The sequence below is a fragment of the Aristolochia californica genome, unplaced genomic scaffold (assembly GCF_029961685.1).
Source record: "Aristolochia californica isolate CCGP_79_NKW_82.1479 unplaced genomic scaffold, dmAriCali1.0.hap1 SCAF_9, whole genome shotgun sequence".
Classification (NCBI taxonomy): domain Eukaryota; kingdom Viridiplantae; phylum Streptophyta; class Magnoliopsida; order Piperales; family Aristolochiaceae; genus Aristolochia; species Aristolochia californica.
Genome location: NW_027182290.1, coordinates 38,017,697 through 38,038,268, shown reverse-complemented (window position 1 = coordinate 38,038,268; position 20,572 = coordinate 38,017,697). Strand labels below are relative to the sequence as shown.

The window sequence follows — 20,572 nt, the reverse complement described above, 5'->3', positions numbered from 1 at the left end:
TCGTTAGTGAAGCGCAGATGACATTTCATCTAGATGTTGGGGATGAAGCGATCCTTCAACGTTTTAAAATTCTTCATCTTGTCGAAGACCATTTTTGATCTTCTTCGAGATGAAGGACGCGAGCAGTTTGGTTTTTTTTTTTTTCCCTCTCTCTCGTGCATCCTCATTTCCCTTTTTTCCTCCCTCTCTCCCGCACCTCCTCTCTCGTCTCCCTGCGTCCCCCATATCGCTGCTCTCGGACTCTCGGCTTCGGCCTCCGTCTCTCGGACTCGCACTCCCTCTCTCATTTCTGTGCCTCCCTCTCTTCTCTTGGACGACTCGCTCTCCATTTTTCTCTCTCACTTTTTTCTCTCTCTTTTCCCTCTCTTACGTTGAGAGGGATAAGAGAGAGGGAGAAGCGAGAGAGAAAAACGAAGAGTGAGTCTGAGAGAAGAGAGGGAGGCACAGAGACAAGAGAGGGGGTGCGGGAGAGAGGGCGAGTCCGAGAGACGGAGGCCGGGGAAGAGAGGGAGCAGAGACAGAGGCTGGAGAGGAGAGTCTGAGAGAAGAGAGGGAGCATAGACGTTGGGGGCGCATGGAGACGAGAGAGGGAGAAAAAAATGAAAATGAGAAGAGAGGGGGTTGCGAGGAGAGAGAGGGAAACAAAATAAAATAAACGTCGAGGGTTCGAACCCCCGCGTTTCCTTCATTCGGATGATTCGCAAAAAGGGTTGGAAACCACTTTCCATTTTTTATAACGTGGAGATGATGTTCCGTTTCATCCCCAACTTCCATATGACATGAAGTCCGATGCTCCACTAACGACATAAACTGATGAACGGCATAATGCGGCTGATCTTCATCTTCGGCTTCAAGTTAACAACTTAATCTAATGAACTAAGTAATGCGGGAGTAATTCATTCTGGTTCATTTTGGACTAACCCCCCCTAAGTCTTTCACTTTTATAATTATTTGAATTTTTTTGGTCATCATTTCCGCATTATTATGACTCATGGATTTCATCATTAATTTTTTGTATTTTTTTTTAACTTTAATTTTAATCACTCAGCTTTGAGCGATGGGAAGAAAATTGCAACATCAGAGTTAGAAAAAAGAAAAAGATACAAAGAAAATCGGCTTTGAAAGAGTTCTCGAACATGATCGATCCATGTTTTATGTGCAGAAGGAAACAGAAAGAAAACTGAAAACAGAAACAGAATCGAGACAAACAAACTGAAGCAAGAGTATGAATGACTTCCTCGATTAACAAGAGACTGAATGTAAGAGAACGAACTCAAGTTAACGTTAGATTGTCGTTCCACTCGCAGGTTTTCTTTTATTGGGCTTCCGTTTTCTCTTTGTTGTCATTCTATGAGAGCTTTCGTACATATTTGTTTTCCAGTTACTGCTCTAACCCAATTCGAGACTTCCTCTTGCTTGACGTCTGAGAAGAAAGTAAGTTTTTTCTGGAATCGAGCTGTTTCTGAAAATAATTTAAACCTTGCTTCAGGAGTTTCCATTACGCCCACTCCTGGTACTGCAGTCAATGAAACTGTAGTCTAAGCATTTGCAGGAGAGATGGGCATGCGAGAACCGACTTAAGCCACGAAGGGGTGCCTGTATCTTCCTCAATAAATTTGACCAGCTATGGTGAACGGTTAGCTGACGTCACCTCTTCACGCTTCGGCCTGGAATGAGTTCCAAAACGGGCAAACGACGCCTGGTCGATTTCGTGCATCCCAGGGAATATCGTTCTGGTAATTAATGTCTCCAGCAAAGCCAGCAAAGCCAGCAAACGTCCTTGGAATCCCACACTAACCAGGATTATTTGAGCTATTTAAGCCTCCTGGACTGCTATCAGAAGGCCTCTTATTCTTCATATTACTCCTCTGAAACTCCGTCAAGAAGCGCGATTACTTTTGAGTAAGTTCTCTCTTCATTTGTAATATTTTTTCTTTCTTTTCTGTTTCGTTTTTATGATCGATGTTTGATTTTCAGAGTTCTTGTTTGTTTATCATGTTCTTGATTCATTTATTTCTGTGATGTTTATCCTTTACGCACGATCATGGCTTCACTGTGTGTTTTTCACTAGTTTTAATCGAAACTGAGACTCAAACTCAAGATGAGTGATGGGTATTTCAGATTACTGATATTTCTTAATGTTCAGAGTTCTTGTTCGTTTATCATGTTCTTGATTCATTTATCTCTGTGATGTTTATCCTCTAAGCACGATCATGGCTTCACTGTGTGTTTTTCATTAGTTTTAATCGAAACTAAGACTCAAACTCAAGATGAGTGATGGGTGTTTCAGATTAATGATATTTCTTGATGTTCAGAGTTCTTGTTCGTTTATCATGTTCTTGATTCATTTATCTCTGTGATGTTTATCCTCTACGCACGATCATGGCTTCACTGTGTGTTTTTCACTAGTTTTAATCGAAACTGAGACTCAAACTCAAGATGAGTGATGGGTATTTCAGATTACTGATATTTCTTGATGTTCAGAGTTCTTGTTCGTTTATCATGTTCTTGATTCATTTATCTCTGTGATGTTTATCCTCCACGCACGATCATGGCTTCACTGTGTGTTTTTCGTTAGTTTTAATCGAAACTAAGACTCAAACTCAAGATGAGTGATGGGTGTTTCAGATTAATGATATTTCTTGATGTTCAGAGTTTTGTTCGTTTGTCATGTTCTTGATTCATTTATCTCTGTGATGTTTATCCTCTACGCACGATCATGGCTTCACCGCGTGTTTTTCATTAGTTTTAATCGAAACTGAGACTCAAAACTCAAGAAGAGTGATGGGTGTTTCCGATTACTGATATTTCTTGTTGTTCAGAGTTCTTGTTCGTTTATCATGTTCCTGATTCATATACTCTGTGATGTTTATCCTCTACGCTCGATCATGGCTTCACTATGTGTTTTTCACTAGTTTTAATCGAAACTGAGATTCAAACTCAAGATGAGTGATGGGTGTTTCGGATTACTGATATTTCTCGAAGATTTCACATCACCTAAAGGTGATACAAAGGTGTCTCGGAAAGACCAAAATCCAATACGTATTCTTCCCATCGATTCGTTAAATAAACGCTTTACATATTTGAAACGGATTTATTTTTAAAGTTTACATTTTTTTTAAAGATTAATTATCTCGTAATTAAAACACTCGAAAGTCTAAAAAGTTTGATTTTGATGATTTAAATGAATCTAACGATTATGTGTGTATGTGCATATGTATATATAGAGCGAAATAATGGCGGGTTTTATTCTTCTAAAACATGTCTTTCAGGATTTTCTTTTGCATTTAATTGGATTACCTTTTATTTTTATTATAGTCTTAACTTCCTAAAAAATTTCATTAATTAATTTTATTTATTATATAAAAAATAGTTTCAAAATTATTTTAACTTTAATTATCTAAAAAAAATAATTTTTTTACACAATCGACGTAACAATAATTAATTAGAAAAATCTCTATCATTTTATTCTAATTAAGTAATGGAGTAATTTTGAAGTAATCGAATCATTTTTTGCCTGTTTTCTTTTTTCTTTTTAAATATTTCATAAATATTTCATTTTTACAAATCGAGTCATATTTTGAATATTTATTTTTAAATATTTTTAAATATTACCAGCTAATCTTCTTTGATTTATAAGAAATTACCAGTTTTAGTTGGTAATTTAATTTATTTTAAATACAAAGAAAGACTTAGCATATAATAAGAGAAAAGAGGTGATAGGCAAGGAAAAAGATTAATTAAGAGGAAAATTCCTTTATTAATCAAATGGGCCTTACACACGTAGAGTTTTTAGCCCATCTAAGGTGGGTCCACCCAGTCAAAAAACCTCGGTGGGTCCGCCTTGAGTACCAAAAATGGCAGACTACCAATTTTAGTTGTCCTTGGGACTACTGTCCCTTTCCCTGCCGCGTTTCATCCTTGCATTGTAAACGATTCAAGAGGCGACAAGCGTGGCAAGGTTGGCCTTTGGACGGCGTATCTCCACTCTCCCTCATTCAAACTTTGTTTAAACTATATATATGCAGACAGTGAACCCAGAAGATATAGGCAAAGATCGAGAGATCTTTCCTTTTTATCTTATTTATTTCTTCAACATATCCAAAGAAGAGCCGCTAGTTACATTGTGATCGGCTTCTCTTTGGAACTTATGGTATAGTTGACGCACTTTCTTTAAATTTTGGATACTTGTTACCGTTCATAGTTTGCTATCATTTCATTTTTATTCTCTGTTTATTCTACTGATACTGTTTCAATGTTAATTTGCATGTGTTTGTATTTTGGGTTATCTGGTATGCTGGTTTGGTCACTTAATTATAGTGTGGATTATTTGTTGATTGATTGATATGTTAGTAGAATTTATGCGTGTCTCGTTTTCCTAAATGTATTTGGACTTGCATGTTGGATTATTTGATGCGAGGTTATCTCGTGTGCATGCATCTGAAGGAACTAAGCAGTTCAACAATGTTTTCCAGGGTTTTGGTTTCCACAGCTAGGGTTTGAGAATGGGAATTTTTCTTTTGAAAAAATAACTCTTATACAGTTTGTTTTCCATGCTTCTGTTGCATACTTGATTACTCTATACTTTCTTTCCGAGGTTAAAATAGATTGCTTGAGTGTTCGAAGACTTGAAAGCACGATGGATCTAACAAAGGTGAAAAGCACTTCAGAGAACTTCCAAAAGAATTTAGGTACCATAACAGAAGTTGGACCTGATAATCCTAGGATTTAATTCTGTCTTAGAATTAAAAGTGTTTGACCAAGATGAATATGGGAAGAATATAGAGCTAAATAGCGTCCTAATTATGATTTATAGTTGTTTAACACGTATCGACTATATGGTCACCTAGATTTTGTAACAAGCTGTTGAAGACGTAAAAAGGCAGATGGCCTGAGAAAAGGTTCGGCACCTATAGCAAGATAAAAAGAAATCCATCGGAGGACTGAGCGAGCGAATCAAACAATGGATTTGTGTAAGTTATAGAAAAGAGGTGTATGGAGGGCGCTCTGCTTACCAGATAAAACTTTTGTTCCGTGGAGACTTCCCGAGAAATTTTAAGTGAAGGAACCTTACTTGGTAGTTCTTTTTTTATCTTGATAAAGTATGTAATTGTTATTACTCAACATCTAAATCACGACGTTGTGACTAGTGTGAGAATAATGGGTGAGAAAACTGGTGCATTTCCTGTGACTGCAGCCTACGTCAAGAACCAAATTCAAGCTGTGTCATTCTGCACTAGATATGGTGTCTTAGTGATAGGTTTTTCCAAATGGTATATTTTCTATTGTGAATTTACAGTTGCTTCTGCTAGAAAATTACAACTGTGAAGGCAGACCTTATAAAAGAAGGGATTCATGAGTTGGTTGATGTAAAGTTGAATGTATGAGCTGCAACTTAGTGGATAAATCTAAGAGAAGTGGTGCAAATTTGATGACCAATTAAACTTCAAAGTGATTGTTTTCGTTGCCTTCTGTCCATTACTTAAAAGGGGAGATCGAGGATATGTCAGACAGCCAAAATGCTGGATGACTAAAATAGTGACTAACTTGTGAAATGCTATGTGGAAAAGTATGTTGGCAAATTTTTCTTAAGACTAGTCATGCTTATGAAGTGGAGCCTTGGATAGTGAAGGAGCAACATGTTAAAAAATGAGGGTAGTGTAGATCAGAGAGTTGAGTTGAATGTGTGGCAAAACGGGGAAAAGCTATTGAAGAAGAATGTTCTAGCCCCAATAATGAGAAAATAAGAGAGATTTGAATATATCGAGTGAGACCTGATATTCTGCCATTTTGAAGGCTTTTGTCAGTTAAGGTCAATAGGCTGACAAGAAATAGTGGAAGACCCAAATTTTTGCTTGGAATAGTGTTAGATTTGAGAAAGGTGATCTTGCAATGGATTTACCAAATTATATATTAGGATGGAGGGAACTTATCCTCGTGATCAGTTCAAACATATTTAACATATTTTTTTTTATGAAACCTGTGGAAAAAGCAGTTTGAAGAGGAAGAAAAAGCAGAAGATAGAAGAAGAAACCGAGAAGATAGAAGAGAAATAGACAGAGAGAAGAAGAAAAAAGATGTGAGAGTCAACATCTCGTTAGGAGAGAATTAGACTCCTGACCCTATTTTATTAAGCAGTTTAAGTGAAAATTACATGAATTAACCAAGTTGCCCCTCTAGCACTATTTTACATAAAAAACTAATTAAAAAACGAATATCTGAAATAAAAGACACCCAATAAGATCCAACCACTTGATCAGGACTAAATAACTAAGAGGGACCACATACACACATATGGAAAAGACAATAATACCCCTGAAATCCAATACTCCTCCTCAAGCTACAGAATAAATCTCAAGAAGGACCAGCTTGATACAAATGATTTAAAACTTACGTTTTTCCTAGGGGTTTTGTAAAGACATTACAAAGTTGATCAACTGATTTCACATAAGTAGTAAAAAATTTACCACTATTCATCATAGCATCCCGAATAAAGTGACAATCCACTTCTATATGTTTTGTCTTCTCATGAATACTGGATTCCTTGCAATGAAAATAGTAGCTTGATTATCATATCCCATTACCATATGTCCTCGAATGTCAATTCCCAACTCCACAAGTATAGCTCTAATCTGCATAAGCTTAGGAAATGTATGAGCCGTGGCTCTATACTCTTTGTTTGTTTCTCTAACCCACAAGGTTTCTGCCTACAAATGTGCAATATCCTGACTTCCTGTCAAGTTTTGAGCCATCATATTCAGCACTTGAAATATTCCTTAATTTCAATGTGCCCATGAGACATATAAAAGTCCCAAACTTGGAGGTCCTTTCAAATACTTCAAAATTCTTTGTGTAGCTAAGAAATGAGGTTCTCTAGGATTCTCCATAAATTGACTTACCACACCAATTGCAAAGGAAATGTTAGGCTTGTGACATAGAGAAGCTTACTGATTAATCCCTGGTATTCTGTCTCGTTTGTCATCACCGGAGTTTGATTATCATGGAGGTTTGGGTTTACCTTCACAGGGGTATCAACTGGTTTTGTTCCTAACAGCCCATACTTTTGCAATAGCTCTGTAATGTATTTTGGCTGAGATAACACCACTCCATCTTTACCTCGAGCCCCCTCTATAATCCAAAAAATATCTCAACTGTCCAAGGTCTTTTGTTTGAAAGATTTGCTTTAGATAATGCTTTACTTCTTCAATACCCACTTTATCACTTCTTGAGCGGATGATGTCATCCACATAAACAAATCAACACAACAACTCTAGTAGGAATGATGAATGATCACAATAACTTCAAGAGAAGCCAAAGGCAGTGATGACTTGACTAAATTTCTCAAATCACACTCTTGGGATCTTTTTTTTGAAAATTTCTCTAGCAGTAGTAGATTATAGAAGATATGCAACTTGATGCTCAAACACCAATTGACCAACACTCAAACAAGTAATAGGTACTTAAAATTGTCCTCAACACATTATTAAGCTCAACAGCATATATGTACAGAAACACCTCCAAAAACAGCAAAAACAGAGCCTTTCTGGGTCTGCGCAGATTGGACAACCCACTAAAGGGGGAGTCATGAACCCAACGAACCCAGAAATAGGGTGCAACACATACTTAACTGCTTATGCAGCACATTAAGTCCAGAACCAACAGGTTCTGGTACACAAAAGAAAGAAAAAATTGGAACTTTAAAGACAACTAGAATAGAAAATCAATGAATCCTTTCTTGTAGAAGTTGTAGGTACCAGGAAGGAAGATAGAGGCTGAAGCTTGAACTCCCTTTTGACCTATTGTTCTGATACTATGGTAAAACATGTAGAAAAGAAATCTTGGAGAAGAAAAAGGAGAAGATAGAGGAAGAAACAAAGAGGATAGAAGAGAAATAGACAAAGAGAGAAGAAGAAGAAAGGTTCGACAGTCAGCACCTCGTTAGGGTAAAAAATCGACTCCTAGCCCTATTTTATTAAGCAGTTTAAGTGAAAATTACATGAATTAACCAAGTTGCCCACTACTTTACATAAATAACTAATTAAAACAGAAAATAACTTCACATCCTACCACTTGACCAGAACGAATAACTAAGAGGCCACATGTACACATGAAAAAGACAATAATACCACTGAACTTCAACAGTTTTGATGGTGAAGATGATGACAAGTTTCCTTGAATTTCTTGGGTTCAGGGTTTAGGCTCTTCCCTTTCATTTAACTGTAGATTCATTTTTCCCACATTTGTTTTTTCAAAATTTTGCTTATTCTCTGCACCTCAGCAATTTACTTTTGCAGTTTGGCGACCCTGGCTTACAATTTATAAACTCTTGATGTAGTTTTAGTTTGGACTTCTGTTAGTTCATGACATTCTTTGGTGTTATTTTTTTTATGTAGTTTTTTAATTCATGTATTAAATATCTGATTATGATTGTTTTTTTTTTCTGATCACAGTTTGTTTGGCCTTGTGAAGTTTGGAACAATGGAGTTTTGGAGAACAATTGCTAATTTTTGGGGAATCGCATGAAGTTCAGATCCAACAGTTATCTACTGTGTACGCATTTCAAGAAAGACCTGAGTAAAAATTGGTATAAAATTTTGTTCTTTATGACAAATTCCTGCATCAACTATTAAGATGACAATGTAGAAGCATTTTTGGGTGTATTTGTTGGGACATGAGTAATGCTACCTTGATTTATTTTAGGTGTTATGGGGTTTAACTCTTTACAGAAAAGAGTAATGTAATGTGATGGATATAAAATGCACTTGCTTATACAGCTTATTTGGTGCCTGAGTTTCCTATTACAAGAAAATCTCAGGTTGTCAGTTTACCATGTTTTCCATTTTTTCTGTTTTCATTTTTAGTATGATTTTGTTTACAATTAGAAAGATCTACTACCTCTTTAATAGAAAGCAAGCATTGATTGTATTTTTCTTTCTGACATAAAATTTCCTAATAAACTTTATTCCCTCATCTTTTTTTTCCCCTGAAAGAGCTATTCCTTGTCTAGTAATAGCTTTGCTTATGCTTTGTCTGTAATTACTACTAAACTGTTTATAATTGGATTAACAATCTGTAAATCCTTAGTTGTGCAGTTTTAGTTGCTTACCTTGTCCTCGATCTTTTTTCTGTTTCTTTCCCTTTTCTGAAGTATTGTTTACTTAATAAAACTGGAAGGTGTATTAGGAAAAAGTCAAGACATCTGTTGATCCTCAATTTGGTCTATTTCCTCTGCTTGAGTGTAGAGTTCACTGGAGTGATGGTCCTTTTTTTTTTTTTGGTGGCACTGTTTCTTTAATTTTCATTTCTTTGTTTTATTTGAAAGGACATAATTATCTTGGGATAGTAAGAGTCAGGTGGTAGTGGCAGCTAACTGCTGTTTTGAGGAAATTAGTGAAATCCTTGTGTACCTATACCCGATCTATTAAGATGCTAACACTGGTTAGCGGTGGGATTTGATTTATGATTCGGTCTCTAAGGGGTTTACTTTAATTACTGTTTGAATATAATGCTTCATCATCCTGTGTTTGGGAGGAATTATGGTTAAAACATAATTAAGTTTTTGAGACTTAGTGAAATATGCTTAGACCAGCACAGGAGTCCATAGTTACATTTTCATGGCTCTTATTTCAGAAGGATTTTCCTAAATGGAGTGTCTGGTATGGAGATGGGAATTGCTAATTGTACATGACGGCATGAAAATTTAACAGTTACTGTATTTTGAATTTTGACTTATAGTAGCTTCTTAAAATAGCTACGTGAGGAGCTTTGATCATTTAAGTTGTTTTACCTGAAGCAAGAATCTCTGATATAAAATTCTAATTAAAGCATGTGTACGGCTATGGTTGAAGGACTAGCTTATCATGTCACATAATACCCTTTACCTATTTGGGTCTCTCCTTCTTTAATTGTCCCATCTGTGCCCTTTTGATTCTTACTAGACAAAAAATTGACAGGAGGTAATCCTCTTAAAAATGATAACACCTTTCAAACTCAACCTTTTCTGGCCTTCTAAACTCTGATGTCTTTCTTTCTCTGCCATTGAGCATAGCTGAATACATTGAGTCTATTGAAAGGCAGTCTTGGGAAAGGTTCAAGAACATTCTCATTTACTAGGGTGTAGTGTCTTCCAGCGGATCATGTTGGTCTTGGGAATAAAAAAATCAAGTATATGATTATGCTACTGCAAGTAAAATGATTTTGGAGGCTGATGCGGAGAAAAAAAGCTGTATTTAGAAGGAGTATTGCTAATAAGCAACAATATTTGGATGAGATCGGAAGCCTCATGAGACCTCTACTTATTTGAGATATTTGCTTGGTACTGCTTCTTCTGGGTTCAGTAGGAGTCAACGATCAAATTTTGGACGTATTATTGCATTGGTTAGTTGCCCCTTTTTGAGAAATTTGCTCATTAATTTGTAAGGCATTATTTTCATTTTCAGATCGTGGTGGAACCTCCATTTATGTCGGAAGCTCTCTCGGTTAGATACTTGCTTTATTTTCTCTATACTCAGCATTCATGGGAGGGATCTAACTGTATTTGCTTAACGCTTTTGGCCTTACTCCCTGAAAAGGGAAAAATCTTCTGTAGGATTATGCTGGCTATTATCCCCTGCTGTATCTAAAATGAGAAGAACCACCACAATTTCTTCAATAGAGCTAAAACCAGCATATTTATTACACTTCCGTTGGGCTGACTTGTGCTTGAATTTGATAATTCGTGGGAAATAGACAGTCATTGCCTCAACCCTTCATTGCTACAACTCAAGACTCCTCTTTGCCCCTTCTTTGGATGTTATTAAGTTAAACCTTGTTGGAAGTTCAACCCACAACCTGCTCAAGAGAACCCCAGCGTGTTTCCCTCGCACCACCACCTCTCTCCTTTGGGTTCTTGGAACTTCATTTTAATGGATCATTGCTTGGAAGACCTGGGCCTGCGGGGGTGTTGGGATCGATTAGAAGCCACAGTGGAGTAGTTGTCCATCTCTTTTCTGGTTCCATTTGTGTTTCAGGCTCAACCAAGGTTGAAGCAACCTTATGGGGGTCAGACTCTATGCTCGGTACTTCTCTGGTCCCTTAGTCATTGAAGGGGGTTCAGCCAATTTTGTTGCATACATGTCAAATACTATTACCCTCATTGGAGGCTGAGATTTCAGAGATTGTTGAATCATGGCAAGTTTGTTGGCCTCATATTCCTAGATCAGCAAATTCCCAGCCAGATTAGCTGGCAAAAGGTGTTTCTAGTCAATCCCTCAACTAGGTACTCCTACACTTGTAATGCAAAGAGATGTTTCCATGATCTTTGTGCTATAAGCATTACTTGCTTTGGTTTCTTATGTGCCGCTTTTAATGAAAGATTCTCAACATTTTGAAAAAAAAAAAAAGTCATTATGGGAGACTTCTTCATTCTCGTTCAAGTCCTCGCCATAGTCCTGCTTCTTCTGATACAAGCTTATGGTTTTGCTCACTGCCCTTAGATTTAAAAAATGATTTATTAAGCCCCTGCATAGGGAAGGAGACTCAAAAATTGACATTGGTTGGTGTGCCTGCGCAGAAATTTAATGGCTTCTTCACTTCTCTGAAGAAATTTAAGATGCTTCTCAGTGTACCTGTCCAAATGCCAGACTCTTTCTAGAGAAGGAACAATAAGGAGAGGAGTGAAGTTGTTGTCTTCCTTGCTTTTGTATTTTTTGTTTTCTTTTATCTACTTCTGGTGCTCTTTCTAAATGCCTAGTGCTGTCTGTTGCGGAAGCTTTGCTTCTTGTACGCTTTTCCTTTTCTAAAGCAAGTAAATGCTGATGCCATCAAGCAAAAACTGGTTACATCTTCAATCATTTTAATCCTGGAAGATTTTCCTTGATGGAGCTTTAAATCTCTATTGAGCATTTCAAAAAAAAAAAAAAAAATCTCTATTGAGAGCATTCGAAAAAAGAAAAGAAAAAGAATCTCTATTTTTCTTAAAAAAAATCTCTACTAAGAGTTACTTATATTTTTTAAGAGTAGTTATGGTAGACACCCAAGGTTCCCGTGCGGCTCTAACCTGTACCTCATGTTAAGAGACATAGCACCATAGGATGCTTATTGTGTGACAGGCTCATTCACTTTCAAGAACAGATGAATTAAGAAACCAATTGAGAATTAGGAAAATAAATTCTGATTGAACTTTGTATTTATTTTAAGGAATTATAATCTTTCTAACTTAAATAAAGTTTCATTCAATGTATAAGGCATATCATTTTCCAATTAATGAATTTTCTGAAATTTCTTTGCTAGTTCTTATCCTAGTTAGCAGATTGGTGTACTTATTCAACCCATAGTTGCAGAATGAAATTTAAAATTAAGTTGGCTATATCTAGAAATGAGGTACATATTGAGAGAAAGAGAGGTGTTTGCCATGAAAGATCCAATGCTTAGGCTTCGACCGGTCTTGTGTAAACTGTTCTACAAATGGATCTGGTATCAAGGGGGCAGGAGTAATGTTGGTCTCTTTTTTCTAGTTTTGTATAAACATACCAGCTTATTTTCCCCGCACAAATAAGTGTTTCAACGTATCTTTAATTCCTTATACCTGGTCCCATGTTCTGAGATCAACCAATTCGGCTGCTGATTCTTGTGCAAAACTGAGTCCCTCCCTTCTATCCATTGTTGTAAGGGGAGGCCTCCCTTGATGTATCTTTTTCTTTCTTGAATTAATATTATCACCATTTAAAAATAAATAAATCACGTTGACCTTGCCCTTTAGCATTTGGCTAATATGTTACATGCATAATCAATCTACCTTCCCCTGTGTACACATAGGCACAAATTTGAGGTCTATGTGTTTGTAGACAATTCCTCTCTATTGTCACTTCTTAGACGAGAAAGTGATGACACTTTTGGTAGTTTTCAGAGGATGGTGTTGTCTGGGAATGAAGATTAGCGCATGGGCAAAAAAGGATGCTTTCAATGTGCAAAAAGAATTGCATTTAGAGATTCCTTGTACACGTAGACTCTTTTTCCTTTTTCAAGTGTTATTGGTGCAGCGATACACTTACAAAAATTTTCATTAATGAGCCGAAACCCAGAAAATATCTTTAAACTACTAGAAGGCTCATTTGAAAAAAAAATTACTAGAAGGCTTTGGAGCAGAAGCTTCAAACACATATTTTGGATTTGGAGATTATTTTGCCAGGTGTCACCATTCATTAAAGTGTTAATAGTGTTTTTTTTGGCTTAGTAACAAGTATGGTGCTTGTTGTTGGTATGTGTCAGTATTTTCCAAAAGAGATAGGTAATTAAAGTGGATTGATGTGTCCTAGCTCTTAATAAATGTCCTTTTAATACGTGATTTAGCTTGTCTGGAGACTTATTATTTTATTTCAACTCTTGTGGGCCATCCTCTCTTTGTGCTTTCTCTAGCATAAAGGATCACGTGCTGTATGAATGCCGACAGTGAAAACGCAGGGCCTATAATGATTATCTTCGCTTTTATGCCAGCTGTACATAGCTGACCATTTGTTTTCTGAATATCACTTAAATTTAGAAAGTGTGCAAATGTTGACAACTGGAAATTGAATTTTTTCACATGCCTCCCACTCTTGTGCATGTGTTTCACTGTGCTCTTGTGCTTTTAGGTTTGCTGTTCCCTTTTCATGTGGCAATCTTCGTATCTTTACTCTTAAATGTTTAGGCGAAAGAATACTAGAACTTTTTGTCTCAACTTATTCGTGCCTTGAGAGAAGTTTGGAGGTTTTCATTATGAATTTTTTACTTCTGTGTGAAATTAATTTTTTTTATCTCATTTTGTTGTTAGGTGGATCCTGCTTTGCGTTTTTTGAGTTTTTAGACTGTTAACCATTTTATTCATCTACATTGACTTAGATTATATTGAAATACTTAAATAGTTGTATCAAAACCTTGGGTTTTCATTCCCTTGACACTGCATGTTGGTTGAATCAGGTTATCTTGCACAGCTACAAATACAAGGAATCCACTTGTTTGGGTCGTTTGCATTAGATATAAGTTGGTATTGCAGAATCTTGTTTGAGGACATAGTTCAGCTTTCTTATTACAGAGAAACACCAGGCCATTTTTCCCATTGTGCCTCGCTGAGATTATCCAGGGCTCTCTTCCTACCTCTATCAGAATGCCGATGCCACTTGTTACAGACTTCAGTGAACAGAAAAACTCAGACATGGTTTCTGATCGGCCAAATAACAGAGAAACCCTGACTCAGTCTCCAAGTTGTGATGTTTGTCATTTGGATGGTAACACAAACTCTGCTGCAGCTAGAGAACAAGAAAAAATCTGTGCCTCAAATTCCATCCCCACAAGGTGGACTGGTTCCTCTGCTAAGTTATCAGCAAACAAGGTTTTGCAGGCAAGTTCTGAACCTCAAAGGAGTAATCTTGTGTTCAGTCGGCGTAAGCAACATAATGAATGTGAAATTGGTAGATCTTGTGGAATACCTAGGCATCCTTCCCCTGCACAGAATGGGAAAAATCTTCCTGGTTCAGAAGAAAAAGGAGAAGCCGGCAACCAAGTTCAACAGTGTAATGTCATGGCACTCAGTTGTGGACAACAACAAAGTTCACAAAAGTCTGATGTGATTTTCTGCTCCCAAACTAATGTCCCTAAGCCAGTGGAAGCCACTTCAAAATCTGTTTCTATTAATCAGGGTTCAATTGGAGTGGAGGCAACAAGTTATGTTAAAAAATTAGCTGTTGAGTACTGCTCTAGTGGAAATTTTAGCTGTTGCTCAACAAAGTCAAATGTGAAAAAACATGTTGACTATTCCTTAACACATGTCTCAGCTATGGTGAAGAATGGAGTTGATGATACTCAAGAATATTCATCTTCTGATTTTGTTGCTGCTGAGCTTTCCCTGAAGGACTCATCTGAAAAAGAAATTTGTGTCTCTACCCAGCCCTGTGCTTCTGCGGATAATATCTTGGGTGTTGATGGTGAAAAATCCAGCCGGTTTAAGTCTTGTAAAGCATGTGGCTCTGAAGATAGCCGATTAAATATGCTAATCTGTGACCTTTGTGAGGGGGCTTTCCATCTACGTTGTTGCACTCCTCGGGTGAGAAAGATAACCTTTGATGAGTGGTACTGTCGACCTTGTTCCAAGAAGAAGCCTAAACCTCTGCTGGAAGTTACCAAAAAAGGGAAGGCCACCAAAATTGTGAAAGAAATGTCTGAGTATAGAAAAAAGCTGCGGAGTGCCTCTGGACTCATATCATTCATGTTAAGTGATACAAGGGCATACAATTCAAGGGCTAGGATTGGTAAAGAGTATCAAGCAGAAGTTCCGGAGTGGTCGGGCCCTATCTCTGAGTATGTTTTCTCTATGTTATATGTGTTATCTTTTTATTTATTTTTTCTGGATCTAATTCTGTATGATTAGATATCTACTTTTGCACAGTCAGCACCAATTTCCTGCAAGAAGAATGAGCCTCTTTTTAATATTTTAACTATTAAGAATGACAGTGCCAGGGTGAGGTTTATCATGCTCAGTACTTGAGTGTTTTCAATAAGTTTGTGTTGCTTGGGTTCTGATCGTGGAAGTTCACTATGAAATAGTTCTCTATACAAGCTTATCCATGTTGGAACAGCTATTCAGTTTTGTGCTTTCTAGAAATAAATCCAAAACTGCCTTTTTCTATACAGAGAGACATCCTGACACTGCTGTTGGTATATGATTGGTGTTGAACTATTTTAACAGTGACTCCTGCATATTCCTAATTTAGTGCTTGTAACATCATGAATTATTTTAACATTTTTGGAATTTCAAAACTACATATGGAAGGATTTACAGTAGTGAGTTGCATTTTGTGTTCATATTCATCTCGTGTTGTGGTTGTCTTTTGGTCTTATGCATGGTGAGTCTAAATGGTTCCTACCTTGGTTGCAGTGATACAGATGAGTTTCGTGAGCCAACAGAAAACGATCCTGTGGAATGCACTAATTCGAATGTATGGCTGCTTTACCATTTGATAACATATTGGTCCTGTTTCTTGCTACATTATGGTGCTTCTTGTTAAAGAAATAACATGTGGCACCTTTGGTTCCTAGGGTTGGAATTCAAATCAGTCCTCCAAACAGAGCTACGTAGGTAACTGGCTTCAATGTCGGGAAATTATCTATCAGAACACGAAAGATGGCCCCAAGGAAGCTGCTTGTGGTAAATGGCGCAGGTAAAAATATTTTCCAAATTATGTCAGTCTGTTGTTCATCCTTTTGTCCCTTACTTCTTATTTAAATAAAGTGTCAAATGAAGTCAGAATGTTGAACATTTAGTGGCATAATATTCTCGTGAGAGTTACTCTTCTTGTTTCCATCTTCTTTTATTTGAGAAATTATGAATTTATTAATGGAAGGGAAGAAGGGAGACAAGTTGATGGGTTCAAGCAAGTTTCCTTGTTGCAAGGATTTATTGGAAGTTCTCTTTAATATACGATGTTCTTATGCTCTTGTGTTGTGGCTGTAATGTTTTGTTCCGTGAATATGAAATAGAAAATACTAATTGTTTCCTTTTGCTGTTTATCTTCATAGATGAAATTTAATTTGTATTGGAAAGAAATTAATATGGTCTTGTATGATCATAACAGAGCTCCATTTTTTGAAGTTCAAACTGATCAGTGGGACTGCTCATGTTCTCTTCCTTGGGATCCTACCTACGCCGATTGTGCTGTTCCCCAGGTAAACAACTGAAACTAATTTTTCTATTTGTTCAAGCCGCCATTGTTTGGTTTACAATGTCCCTAATTAGATTGTCAATACTAAATTCAAGTACGAAGACAGAGTAAGAGATTGATCTTGTAAACTTTCATTTGGTTATCTTTAGTGTGAGGATAGAATGCAAGAGGTTACATTAGGTTGTGCTTTATATCTAGGAAGCTGGAAAAGGGACTTGTTTATTGAGGTGAAGATGGTTTCAAGAAGTGAATGATCCTATAAGCCAAATTGTACATCTTTGTCTCGTACAAGAAGGATTAGCTCGAATCACTTAACTAGCTCAGATTCAACATGTACCTTTAGAGAATCTTTTCTACACATCCAATGTCTTCCTAGTAGAGAGAAAATGAGCCACATTTACATGTAGAGGTATTTTTTCTGTATGCAACTTTTTTGCAGCAATGACCCCTGGTTTCTCCATGTGCTTATTTCTGTTTTCAAAAACATTGCTGCACTTTTGAAATTACTTAAATAGTCCTTATTTTTTTTGTCTATAAGAAAGTGTGCGTGGAGACGATCATTAATGTGTGGATTGGGCATTTGGCCCAATGGCTGCATGGGGGTGGGTGTGTTTCTAAGGAGTGGTCTTTGTTCAAGGCTCACTAGGGTATGGATTCAACATTAGGAAAAGAATGTCATTCTACATATGCATGTAGACTCATCATGCTCAAAATTTAGTGTAAAGACTTAGAATCCTGAATGAAGACAAGCTTGCCTCTTTTGCCCTCTCCATTATCGTTTAATCTCTGAGAAGGTTCCTTATTTATTTATTTACTTTTTGTGTTAATATCTTTCTGAGCGTCCACCCTTTGATGCTTTGTGACTCTAATTTTTTCATCTTATTTTACCATTTTGGGGTTTGAACTGTTTCAATAATACCATACCAACTGAGACATGAATTCCCAGTGTTTGTCAGATTCAATCTTCCAATTCAGGTTTTTTTGTTGAGATCTGGGATCAAGCTTAATATAATGAGAATGAAACCAATTTCTAAAGGAAATAAAATGGTGATGAGAGTTTAAAGGAAACTAATATAAGCTAAACATTAAATTCTCTAGTTGGTCATATTGAGCTAAATATTGGACAAGAACAATATTTGTGATGATTGACCAGTGACTTGTTGATAGTTGAAATATGAAAAATACATCAGGAATATGGTTATTAATTCAAATGAGACCTAGGCATTGGAAATATCAGAAATGAATTTAGCATGTTTTTTCTTCTGATAAGAAAGGATGAAGACTTGAACTCAAGCTGTACGATTTTCTGAAGCCCAAAAAGATAAAGTTGCAAATGGGGTATTGTCCTTGCTACCGACCTTGTGTCAACATGGACAAAAGTAAATTTAACAAAACTATTTTTGACATTCTGAAAATGATGTTAAATTATGTGTAGTTGTTTAAGTTGAGAAACTGCACAGCTCTCCTTTCTATTTCTTATTTCTCTGTTCCCTCTATTATGTGTGTTGTCATTAGTCTTTTATCGATCCTAATAGCTCATATCGGTGCAATTGATAGGAGATTGGGATGAATGAGGTTAGGACGCATCTGGAATGTGTCGAGTTGGTATGTCCAAGCATATCCATTGTTGCCTTAGCTCGTCTCTCTCATAATTTTTCTGCAATGGTTTTATTGTGCTGAAAATGGGCTTATATGGATTGGTACTTAAAATATCTTTTGAATTGAACTCAAGTACATGGATTTGCAGTATATGAGTCGGTCGTCTGGTAAAAAGCGAAAGCGTGCTGCCAAATAGGGTAGTGGTGTATAAAGCTGCAACGGAAGAAAGTGATACAAAGTTGAGTTAATTTATGTAAGTACAGACATCTTATTTAAACATTTTTACAGTGTAAATCTCAAATTTGTATATATCTGAGCTTCTCCCTATTTGTAACCTGCATTTGACTTTATTTTTGTAGAAAACAAGCATTCTAGATAAGTAGAACATTGGGAAGAATGTATACTTGTTGTACATCGATCTTGGTCTGAATTATCTCAAGCAACAAAGCGAGGTGTGAACCTGTGAACGAAAGCCCAAAGAAACTATACTTTTCTCTATACTTTTTTCTACTTTTCTCTCTTTTTGTGGTGCCTCTAGAGGTATACTAGTGCTGTACTAGGGAAAAGGAGACTAATTATCCGAGTCCAATTGTCGTCAGGAGTCTGTTTTTATTTATATAAAGACTAAAGCTGTTTTTTGACTTCTCTTTAAGCATTTGATCGTGTGAATTCTGATTTCTGCTCTGATTGGTGGCTTAATTTTCTCATTTTGGAGTGTGAATTTCAATGGCCAGTCTGTGAAGTGAATGAGTTCCTTTCTCTAAGATTGTCTTGCAGAATGGGTGAGACGAGATGTCTCCTGGCTGAAGACAAATTATTACTAAAGCATCTGGGTTTCAGATTTTTAGTCACCAGATGTGTTTAGAAATTTCCACTTAAATAGAGCTGGATTGGTTTGGCTGACCCTTTTTTTTTTTGTCTCCCTAAACCTTTTTCACTGGCAGGGTTTGCCAGTTTTCAAACTTCAGTAATATCGAGTGCTAGAACTGTGTGAGTGGGTCGTGTGGCTCAATCTTCTGGTTCAATGTGGTTCTTTTACCTGCTTATGAAACAAATGCTGTCTAAGTCAGATGAAGAACATCTACTTTGCAAAAAATTACTAGAGAGAGAGAATGTCTCGTTCACTTCTCCTTGAAGAAGGGTTGAGAGTTTTGAGTCTGTATTAAGTCAAATAACAAAAATATTAAATATCATATTATAATATTAAATTAAAATTAAATTAATGTGAAATTTATCTGAGGTCCTATAGTAGAATAGATTATATTATTAGATTAGATCTTATTGTTAAATTAGTGCTATAATTTATTTAAATATTTAATATGGTACATTAATAGATTAAACATCAGTTATAACTAAATTAAATTCAATTAATCAATATTTGCATAAGTTACTCCATTACGATAATACTTATATTTTGTATTAATAGATATTAGGTGAATTTTAGAATAAATATTGATTAAATATCAGGGAAATGCCATGCATTATGTAAGTCCTTTGAGGTTGTTTGGCGAGGAGTGTTGCATTTAATTGATGATAAAGTCAAGTTTTCACTTTTTCTTAATTCCCATTTCTAAACAAACCCTAATCTAAAACTTTTCCATTATCCAAATAACACTAACACTTCAAAATGATGTATCTTCAATTCTTATCTTTATGTAAAATGAAGAGAATCAAGTTTTAATGATTTGAAAGAAATTTTTTGCCCTTGTATCAGGTTTTTCCAACCTTGTCCCCTCCCTGAGGGGGAAAAGGAGAAAAGGATTCTCTATCTATCCTCATTGCCATCCCTAATTCTTCATAAGGCAATACCAGGGATTTAAATAACCAAAAACACCATGGTTGCACTAGAAAGAACATGAAAAATAAAAAAAATAAACAAAGAACAGGAGGAAGATTTGCTGTGTTTGGCCCCTCATTGTATCTTCAATTGGGACTCAAGCCTTGAAAAAACAATGACAACTAGAAAGCTGAAAGAAAAAAAATGTGGTCCATAAATGAGCATATGTAATATAATGTTTGGAAACAGGGAAAAAGGCAAATTAAGACTTCAGAGATCAAACGCCCAGGAAGAATAATATAAGAAGAAATAGTGACAAAAATAAAGGACAGAGAAGGGGGAATTGGGTTTGTCTCAATCTGTTGGCATCTTCTCTAATTTTATTCAAAACTCGCTTACCTTAGACAGAATAATAAACTCTCTAGTCTTAAGATAAACAAACATAACAAAAAGTTCAGATGTCAAACTACCTTCTGCACACTAAAGCATTGAATTTGACAGCAAACTCGGATTTGGATGAAAG

At 36.3% G+C, this 20,572-nt stretch overlaps 1 protein-coding gene across 4 annotated transcripts; it reads left to right on the top strand.

The window, feature by feature from the left end:
- The first annotated feature begins 1,868 nt into the window (after positions 1-1,868).
- On the top strand, positions 1,869-18,915 carry LOC137941728 (uncharacterized). 4 transcript variants are annotated; one of them, XM_068787271.1, is made up of 9 exons: positions 1,869-1,902; positions 8,451-8,584; positions 13,936-15,312; positions 15,890-15,950; positions 16,051-16,172; positions 16,587-16,677; positions 18,231-18,278; positions 18,421-18,525; positions 18,632-18,915. In XM_068787271.1, exons 3-8 carry the CDS (start codon positions 14,123-14,125, stop codon positions 18,466-18,468), a joined length of 1,560 nt encoding a protein of 519 aa, XP_068643372.1. In that variant the 5' UTR covers positions 1,869-1,902; positions 8,451-8,584; positions 13,936-14,122; the 3' UTR covers positions 18,469-18,525; positions 18,632-18,915. The 4 variants fall into 4 exon arrangements, with proteins under 4 accessions (XP_068643372.1, XP_068643373.1, XP_068643371.1 ...); XM_068787272.1 differs by lacking the exon at positions 1,869-1,902 and adding an exon at positions 3,982-4,153 and having other exon boundaries at positions 8,470-8,584; XM_068787270.1 differs by lacking the exon at positions 1,869-1,902 and adding an exon at positions 3,982-4,153.
- Positions 18,916-20,572: the final 1,657 nt, after the last annotated feature.

Excerpts from the sequence above, each read along its gene's own strand:
- LOC137941728 (XM_068787271.1), top strand. The coding sequence starts at position 14,123 with ATGCCGATGCCACTTGTTACAGACTTCAGTGAACAGAAAAACTCAGAC. Across the intron at positions 15,313-15,889 it reads TGGTCGGGCCCTATCTCTGA|TGATACAGATGAGTTTCGTG; the intron begins GTATGTTTTCTC and ends CCTTGGTTGCAG. Across the intron at positions 18,279-18,420 it reads ATCTGGAATGTGTCGAGTTG|TATATGAGTCGGTCGTCTGG; the intron begins GTATGTCCAAGC and ends ATGGATTTGCAG.